This window comes from Oncorhynchus gorbuscha, linkage group LG09 (genome assembly GCF_021184085.1).
Source record: "Oncorhynchus gorbuscha isolate QuinsamMale2020 ecotype Even-year linkage group LG09, OgorEven_v1.0, whole genome shotgun sequence".
NCBI classification, from domain to species: domain Eukaryota; kingdom Metazoa; phylum Chordata; class Actinopteri; order Salmoniformes; family Salmonidae; genus Oncorhynchus; species Oncorhynchus gorbuscha.
The window spans coordinates 38,326,287-38,335,717 of record NC_060181.1 but is presented as its reverse complement, the minus strand read 5'-3'; the positions used below and the strand labels follow the sequence as shown (position 1 = coordinate 38,335,717).

General features: G+C 46.3%; 1 protein-coding gene across 2 annotated transcripts; it reads right to left on the bottom strand.

Annotated features, from left to right (window-relative positions):
* Positions 1–774: 774 nt before the first annotated feature.
* LOC124043544 (tubulin beta chain) lies at positions 775–6,241 on the bottom strand. 2 transcript variants are annotated; one of them, XM_046362232.1, is made up of 4 exons: positions 6,065–6,241; positions 3,025–3,133; positions 2,575–2,688; positions 775–2,403 (listed from the first exon to the last, which is right to left on the bottom strand). In XM_046362232.1, the coding sequence occupies exons 1-4, from the start codon at positions 6,119–6,121 to the stop codon at positions 1,346–1,348; spliced, it is 1,338 nt and encodes a 445-aa protein (XP_046218188.1). In that variant the 5' UTR covers positions 6,122–6,241; the 3' UTR covers positions 775–1,345. The 2 variants fall into 2 exon arrangements, with proteins under 2 accessions (XP_046218188.1, XP_046218189.1); XM_046362233.1 differs by having other exon boundaries at positions 2,575–2,685; positions 6,065–6,240.
* Between the last annotated feature and the right edge of the window lie 3,190 nt (positions 6,242–9,431).

The following is a 9,431-nucleotide window of genomic DNA, read 5'->3' as shown; positions in this document are numbered from 1 at the left end:
GGAGCTCGTGCCATTTCGTTAGAATCCGGAAGGTCGGCTCTGGAATGCCGCCACTCATATTCATGTGGGATTATGATATCATATTATGACTTCACATTTTGTTTGCCTTGATGTTTGATGAAATAACAAATATAACACATTTATTCCAGGAAAGTACCAACACATTGAATATTATATATATATATAAATATAATTTTACAACTTTAGATATCCTGTAGGCTACAATATCTCACGCATAGGTAGGTTAGTTACAGTGGTGACTGACGAATTAAACAAATTCAAAATGGCCTTCCATTCACAACCTAATTAGTTTTTCTTTTATCTGCTTTGACTCTCCCCCCCCTAAGTTCTTTCCCTGCTGGTGGTGAACTGTTTGTACTAGCATCATTGGAGCCAAGGGATACTCCAATTCCATACCTGTTGTTTAAGAAGTATGACGTGACAAATGCAATCTGATTCGTCTGTCACTGCGTATGCCTTTTTTGGGCTCCATCACAGATCCAGGCAGGGGGAATCCACATATTCTAATCTAGTGATGGACAAGGTAGCAATGTTTTTGGAAGAGCATTTGGGGTTGTTTGTTGTTTTCAAGTGCTTATTCATATTCACACCCAACAGTTTATTGATTTATTATTTGTTTCTATTAACCTGATTTTCAAAATGTTCCAATGCAACGGTGTTACAGTGTTTCTTATAGATTCCTTTGTGAGTGTATTTTTGCTTCATTATACCACACTAATAGCAATATTTTCCTTCCAATAATAACAACAGAGAGAGGTTTTCTAAAAATGCCTTTTTATTTCTCCCCGGAGGCACCTTGATTTTCACTTTCTCAAGGATCAAAACAATTATAATACTTTTTTTTTGTTTTTAAACATGCAAGAAGGTTGCAGTTTCAGTCCTTCATAGTGCAGTACAGATGTCAACAATACCTGACACTATAGCAGGGTTTGGACATATAGACGAACTGGCTTGACCTAAAATAACAATGGTTTCTATTTGAAAATTAGTTCAATGTGTAAACATTTACTAAAATGTTCTGTACACACACACACACATTTGCTGAGGTTCTTTCAGAAAATCTTGTTTCAAAACCTTGCTATTGTCTAATGGAATTCAATTCCTAGACCTCTCCATATTGTGTTCCAGGTCATTTTCAGATATGATCCTCCATTTATGGGTGTGCAATTGGGCTCCTCCTCTTCTCAGCTACGTATACTATTCCTCAGGTTTTCATTTCGTACTTTTCTTGTTTTTCACTTTTTGTGGTATTTTGACATTTTTCAGACTTTTTGTAGGACTTTTCGTCATTCTTCCTCCTCGGTCGTGTTGCTTCACTCCGTCTTTAAGCGTCCTCCTCAGCCTCTTCCTCAAACTCACCTTCCTCCTCGGCGGTGGCGTCCTGGTACTGCTGGTACTCAGACACCAGGTCGTTCATGTTGCTCTCTGCCTCAGTGAACTCCATCTCGTCCATGCCCTCTCCGGTGTACCAATGGAGGAAGGCCTTGCGGCGGAACATGGCGGTGAACTGCTCAGAGATACGCTTGAACAGCTCCTGGATGGCCGTGCTGTTGCCGATGAAGGTGACGGCCATTTTGAGGCCTCTTGGAGGAATGTCGCAGACGGCGGTCTTGACGTTGTTGGGGATCCATTCAACGAAGTAGCTGCTGTTCTTGTTCTGGACGTTGAGCATCTGCTCGTCCACCTCCTTCATGGACATGCGGCCACGGAAGACAGCGGCGACAGTGAGGTAGCGACCGTGGCGCGGGTCACATGCGGCCATCATGTTCTTGGCGTCGAACACTTGCTGAGTGAGCTCAGGCACGGTGAGGGCACGGTACTGCTGGCTCCCCCTGCTGGTGAGGGGTGCGAAGCCGGGGATGAAGAAGTGGAGACGGGGGAAAGGCACCATGTTGACGGCCAGTTTACGGAGGTCGGCGTTGAGCTGACCGGGGAAACGCAGGCAAGTGGTGACTCCGCTCATGGTGGCCGACACCAGGTGGTTGAGGTCTCCGTAAGTCGGCGTGGTGAGTTTGAGGGTCCGGAAGCAGATGTCGTAGAGAGCCTCGTTGTCAATGCAGAAGGTCTCGTCTGTGTTCTCCACTAGCTGGTGGACTGACAGGGTGGCATTGTAGGGCTCCACCACGGTGTCTGACACTTTAGGGGAGGGCACCACGCTGAAGGTGTTCATGATGCGGTCGGGGTACTCTTCACGGATCTTGCTGATGAGCAGGGTGCCCATGCCCGAGCCAGTGCCCCCACCCAGGGAGTGGGTGAGCTGGAAGCCCTGGAGGCAGTCACAGCTCTCAGCTTCTTTCCTCACCACATCCAGGACTGAGTCCACCAGCTCTGCTCCCTCAGTGTAGTGGCCCTTTGCCCAGTTGTTTCCTGCACCGCTCTGACCTAGAAACATCAGAGGAAAGGAGGGACATAAAGACCTCAAACACCTGAAATGACAGGACTGTTTCATAATGACTTTTTTCCTCGTGTTTCATTATCCTATGTGCCAACTAAAAGTGATATGTCCCTTCAATGTCCAAGCAGTGCTAAACCCAAACCCCTCTAGTTCCTTACCAAACACAAAGTTGTCTGGTCTGAAGATCTGCCCGAACGGTCCGGATCTGACAGAGTCCATGGTGCCGGGCTCCAGGTCCACTAAGACCGCTCTGGGTACATACTTGCCACCTCCATGAGAGACAACGATAGAGAGACACACACCAGCTCAATACTGCAGGGAACAATGGGTTATTTGATGTCAAGGGGAGAGGAGCTCCTGTCTGTCCACCAGGGGGAGGACAAAATACACCACGTCCTGTACACCACCACTAGTCCACGAATTGTGTGACCCTATCCAGTATCCCCTGCCACATTGAGATGTTCACCCAGGGTATGTTACATTATGGATAGAATTGAAATTAATCTCAATTTCAATAGAATAAATGCATATATGCACATGTATGTTTGCACCAAAAGATGTTCTTCTGTTGAAAAGTGATTTAACTGTAGAGGGCAGAGATGTGATACCTGAAGCCTCGTTGTAGTAGACACTGATCCTGTCCAGCTGCAGGTCACTGTCTCCATGGTAGGTGCCTGTGGGGTCGATGCCATGTTCATCGCTGATCACCTCCCAGAACTAAAGAGGTCGAGACATGTCAACCGAGAGGCTTGAATTGACACAGGCCAGCGCTGCTAAAATGCAGGTTGCGCTCAGTGGCTGAACTACCAACAGAATGTGGGGTGGTGTGAGGTCAAGTGGTTGGGAAGCTGAGCAAGTGGTAGTACATTTGGTTATTGTTGTTACTATATTATTACATTAGAAATGTCATGAAAAAATGACTATTGCTGTAAAGGGGAACAAGACCCTATACCATACAAGGTATCCTCTACAACACATAACATACAAAACATCATGCAATACACTCTATTATGTTAAGTTGAATCATATACCATATGGATATTCAATACACAACATAATTCCCAAACTATTCTAAATGTTATCCAGTTGGGTTGTCTATCCTGGCACAGATGTGTGCTCCTGACATCCCAACTACCACAGGTGGAGAAAAACACTCCCTGAGAATTCTCTCAGGGAGTATAGAGGCAAATCCAAGAAATAATTGCCTTCGTAGTCACAAGGCATTGAGCAGCACGTTCAAAATCACATTTCTATAGCTGAATTGGTGCTTTTCAAGCTAGGCTACAGAGTCGTCGTCCCCCCGCCCCCTTGTGCAACGCACAGCGCAATGACAGTTGTGGTGTGCTCGTTGTATTCGTTAGTTCAGCTTCGCAGTCACACTGCAAACCTATGGTGTGTGTGTGGTATTGCGAAGTCTGAGAAGTGTGTGTAGATGCATGAGTGTTCATGTGATGCCTGCACACCTCCATGCGCGCATGGTCGTGTCACTACTACTGATGTCACTTTTATGACCTGGGAGAGCCAATCAAGGGATTGGAGTAATGTGGAGAAACATCTAGCCTTGGAGTGGAAGACCAGCTCAAGAGATGGGCGTAAAGAGCTGCTTAAAACAACTCTATACTCTATATAGAATATCTACCGTCCATGAAGACGTGTTATAAATGGCTGAACAAGAGAAAGAGAGAGAGAAGCAATACTCTGTAGGCTACCACGTGAGCGGGCAAAGTGGAACCATCCCAGAGGAATTAGCCCACTGGGACAGATTGATGCGAACTCAATTGACCCTAATCTGAAATAGAGAGAGCGAGAACCTTGTTTTATATGAAACACCTCTTTGAGCTTTCAACCCACTTTACCATCTATTCTTGAACCCCTCTGAATATCAAGAAATATTAGTGAAATGGCCCATTCTTGTTCACCGTGCTGTCTGGTAATACACATTCGCATTTAACACATCAACAAGTTAGGGCTACCAAGTTAGCCTATTGACACACTCCGTTTCCCATCAGAATTCCATTCACCACAAAGGGTAGGCCTGAATAGACTTATGTAGCTATTTGCTATAGACAGCATATTTAAAGAGAGTTATTGAGGCCTTGTGGATATTACATTATGTTGATGACGTTTCACTGGCCCACTGGTCATGGCTTGTGTTGCCAAATGGTGTTGTGTAAAAATAACTAAAGTTGTGGATAAAAACATATAGGCTACACTTAAGTGTGTACTCGACTCCTTATCACGAGTCATTTAAACGATGTCATGTGCTCTCATAGTCCACAGCCTGCTCATATCCCTCCACAGAAGTCCCCTTCACAGTTGTTGGCGTTTTATATTTATTATTTAACGAGGCAAGTCAGTTACAAAAAAAAAAAATCGTATTTACAATCACGGCCTATCCCGGCCAAACCTGAACGACGCTGGACCAATTGTGCGCCGCCCTATGGAACTTACAATCTCAGCCGGATGTGATACAGACTGGATTCGAACTAGGGACTGTAGTGACGCCTCTTGCACTGAGATGTTGTGCCTTAGACCGCTGCGCCACTCGGGAGCCCGATCATTAATCTCTCCCTTGCCTGGTTCAGCAACTTTCCCCCTTTTCCCCTTAAATTAAAGGACGTTGATTCAGCCCCAATAAGACAGATGTAGTGTCCCCGCTATTCTCTTTAAATCACCATCGCGTTAATAATGGTTTATTTTACTGGTCTATTATGCGTACTCAGCCAAGATGCGACGTGTCAATGCGCAAAAGGGCATGCGTTTTTGTTGTAAAAAGCCCATTACTCTTTTACAAGTTATGTTTAAAGTTTGACTCGTGCCACAGCCTAAAGATGACTCAATATTATTATAGGAGGCTATCTAGAGACATAGCCTACTTAACTAAATGTGTAATGCAAGGGAATACACATAGTCTACTGAGACTAAAAGTATAGGAAATGTAAACTTGTCAAACCACCAAAAAAAAAGTCTCGAAAATGCCATCTTTGCGCGTCAACATCTGTAAACCGTGGAGGGTGAACTAGCCTTTGTGAAGCTATAGTTTTTCTACCGTGTCATAACTTTAGGACTAAGTGTCTTGTGTATAAATGTCTAGTTGTTTTTTCATCTGTGTTTTAAAGTCTTCATTTTAGACATCTCTTTTTCGTAGTCTATTGAAGAAAAGGCTATTCCAGACACGAAACAATGAGCGTGGCAGAAAAAGCAGACAGACGCCCAGCGAAATCACGTCTCAATGGTCCCGGGGATATCTTACCATAATAAAATAACTGTCAGCGTTTTTCCAGTTATGCTTTCTTCTAAGACTAGTTTACATTGGCAAAAGATAAATGTATATCCCATAAAGAAACAAAAACGACGTAGAAGCTTAACAACTGGACTGAAAAGAAGACAACAAAAGGCATATTAATTCCGGCACTCTTCATCCATTGAGAACTTTAAATGGCCTCATGTTAGAAAAAGAGACCATAACGGAATATACTGCATTGAATGTTCAACATTTAGGCTAAGTGGATTTTTAAAAACTTAAAATACCCATAGCCTAGAATACAACTTTTTGAGAAGCAACAAATAGTCTTTACAATGCATTTTTTAAATTAATTCCCAAATGTAAGCCTAGACATTGTTCGTTTAAGTTTTTAAGATTCTTACCTTGGCCCCAATCTGGTTACCGCACTGCCCGGCCTGAATGTGTACAATTTCCCTCATTCTGTAAGCGTGTAGTAATAGAAAATACAAGATAATAAATTGAAGTGCTGTTATGTGGACGCTGTTGACACACTCACCACTGTGAAATATGTGGATGCCACCTTTGAGTAAGGCGGGACAACAAATGTAAAAGTCTGGACAGTGGCCAACCCGAAGTTTGCGCTAATGATTGGTCAAGGACTTTGGAAACCCAATCTTGATTGGCTGAGGAAAGAAAATCAACGGGGTTTCTCTACCGTAAAGAAAGGGGCCGGAAGTCGAGAGGGAGTGCCGCGTCCCGTCCTGTTACACTGCCCTGTTGGAGCTGGCAGGACATGGAGCCAGCGCACTCGCTATCACATATTTTCTAATCTAAATGATCGTGAACTGTATGACTTGCCTCGAATCCTGTAAGACTCATATAAAATTGTCTATTAATACAAAAAGGTATTGTTGGAAAATACCCCCCCCCCCTATTAGATGTGGAAATAGTTCCTAGAATAAAACAATAAAACAGTGATATTATGTACAGCAATTGATTCCCTTAAATCAGATCAGCCAAGACAAATGACGTACATATTGATAACCTTACTACAATAAATCCAAAATGTTGTTCATTATTATCCTACATTTTGAGTTGAAAACAGATATAATGATTATGCAGAATACTATCTTCTGCTGTTTGGTTATAACATCCAATGGCCAAATATATATATGTAACCATGCTACGTATATATGTAACCATGCTACCATGCTATATATGTAACCATGCTACCCCGGTCACTGCGTCTAAGGCCGTAATAAGACAAATATTCAACGGGGTGGTTGTATGAAGCAACACATTTAAGCTCCACACCAATCAAATGTATATATAAAAACTTTTTTTTTTACATAAGCAGATGTCATAAAGGGCATATACAGAAACCACGCCTAAAACCCCAAACAGCAAGCAATGCAGATGTAGAAACGCGGTGGTTAGAAAAACCTCACTGCAACTCCCCTCCAAGTCTCCGACCACTGCCTTGTATCCTTTTCCCTCTCGCTCTCATCCAACACCTCCCACACTGCCCCTACTCGGATGGTATCGCGCCGTCCCAACCTTCGCTCTCTCTCCCCCGCTACTCTCTCCTCTTCCATCCTATCATCTCTTCCCTCCGCTCAAACCTTCTCCCACCTATCTCCTGATTCTGCCTCCTCAACCCTCCTCTCCTCCCTCTCTGCATCCCTTGACTCTCTATGTCCCCTATCCTCCAGGCCGGCTCGGTCCTCCCCTCCCGCTCCGTGGCTCGATGACTCATTGCGAGCTCACAGAACAGGGCTCCGGGCAGCCGAGCGGAAATGGAGGAAAACTCGCCTCCCTGCGGACCTGGCATCCTTTCACTCCCTCCTCTCTACATTTTCCTCCTCTGTCTCTGCTGCTAAAGCCACTTTCTACCACGCTAAATTCCAAGCATCTGCCTCTAACCCTAGGAAGCTCTTTGCCACCTTCTCCTCCCTCCTGAATCCTCCGCCCCCTCCCCCCCTCCTCCCTCTCTGCAGATGACTTCGTCAACCATTTTGAAAAGAAGGTCGACGACATCCGATCCTCGTTTGCTAAGTCAAACGACACCGCTGGTTCTGCTCACACTGCCCTACCCTGTGCTCTGACCTCTTTCTCCCCTCTCTCTCCAGATGAAATCTCGCGTCTTGTGACGGCCGGCCGCCCAACAACCTGCCCGCTTGACCCTATCCCCTCCTCTCTTCTCCAGACCATTTCCGGAGACCTTCTCCCTTACCTCACCTCGCTCATCAACTCATCCCTGACCGTTGGCTACGTCCCTTCCGTCTTCAAGAGAGCGAGAGTTGCACCCCTTCTGAAAAAACCTACACTCGATCCCTCCGATGTCAACAATTACAGACCAGTATCCCTTCTTTCTTTTCTCTCCAAAACTCTTGAACGTGCCGTCCTTGGCCAGCTCTCCCGCTATCTCTCTCTGAATGACCTTCTTGATCCAAATCAGTCAGGTTTCAAGACTAGTCATTCAACTGAGACTGCTCTCCTCTGTATCACGGAGGCGCTCCGCACTGCTAAAGCTAACTCTCTCTCCTCTGCTCTCATCCTTCTAGATCTATCGGCTGCCTTCGATACTGTGAACCATCAGATCCTCCTCTCCACCCTCTCCGAGTTGGGCATCTCCGGCGCGGCCCACGCTTGGATTGCGTCCTACCTGACAGGTCGCTCCTACCAGGTGGCGTGGCGAGAATCTGTCTCCTCACCACGCGCTCTCACCACTGGTGTCCCCCAGGGCTCTGTTCTTGGCCCTCTCCTATTCTCGCTATACACCAAGTCACTTGGCTCTGTCATAACCTCACATGGTCTCTCTTATCATTGCTATGCAGACGACACACAATTAATCTTCTCCTTTCCCCCTTCTGATGACCAGGTGGCGAATCGCATCTCTGCATGTCTGGCAGACATATCAGTGTGGATGACGGATCACCACCTCAAGCTGAACCTCGGCAAGACGGAGCTGCTCTTCCTCCCGGGGAAGGACTGCCCGTTCCATGATCTCGCCATCACGGTCGACAACTCCATTGTGTCCTCCTCCCAGAGCGCCAAGAACCTTGGCGTGATCCTGGACAACACCCTGTCGTTCTCTACTAACATCAAGGCGGTGGCCCGTTCCTGTAGGTTCATGCTCTACAACATCCGCAGAGTACGACCCTGCCTCACACAGGAAGCGGCGCAGGTCCTAATCCAGGCACTTGTCATCTCCCGTCTGGATTACTGCAACTCGCTGTTGGCTGGGCTCCCTGCCTGTGCCATTAAACCCCTTCAACTCATCCAGAACGCCGCAGCCCGTCTGGTGTTCAACCTTCCCAAGTTCTCTCACGTCACCCCGCTCCTCCGTTCTCTCCACTGGCTTCCAGTTGAAGCTCGCATCCGCTACAAGACCATGGTGCTTGCCTACCGGAGCTGTGAGGGGAACGGCACCTCAGTACCTCCAGGCTCTGATCAGGCCCTACACCCAAACAAGGGCACTGCGTTCATCCACCTCTGGCCTGCTCGCCTCCCTACCACTGAGGAAATACAGCTCCCGCTCAGCCCAGTCAAAACTGTTCGCTGCCCTGGCCCCCCCAATGGTGGAACAAACTCCCTCACAACGCCAGGACAGCGGAGTCAATCACCACCTTCCGGAGACACCTGAAACCCCACCTCTTTAAGGAATACCTAGGATAGGTTAAGTAATCCCTCTCACCCCACCCCCCCCCTAAGTTTTAGATGCACTATTGTTAAGTGACTGTCCCACTGGATGTCATAAGGTGAATGCACCAATTTGTAAGTCGCTCT

Excerpts from the sequence above, each read along its gene's own strand:
- LOC124043544 (XM_046362232.1), bottom strand. The coding sequence starts at position 6,121 with ATGAGGGAAATTGTACACATTCAGGCCGGGCAGTGCGGTAACCAGATT. Across the intron at positions 3,134-6,064 it reads GTAACCAGATTGGGGCCAAG|TTCTGGGAGGTGATCAGCGA; the intron begins GTAAGAATCTTA and ends CGACCTCTTTAG. Across the intron at positions 2,404-2,574 it reads ACCAGACAACTTTGTGTTTG|GTCAGAGCGGTGCAGGAAAC; the intron begins GTAAGGAACTAG and ends TGATGTTTCTAG.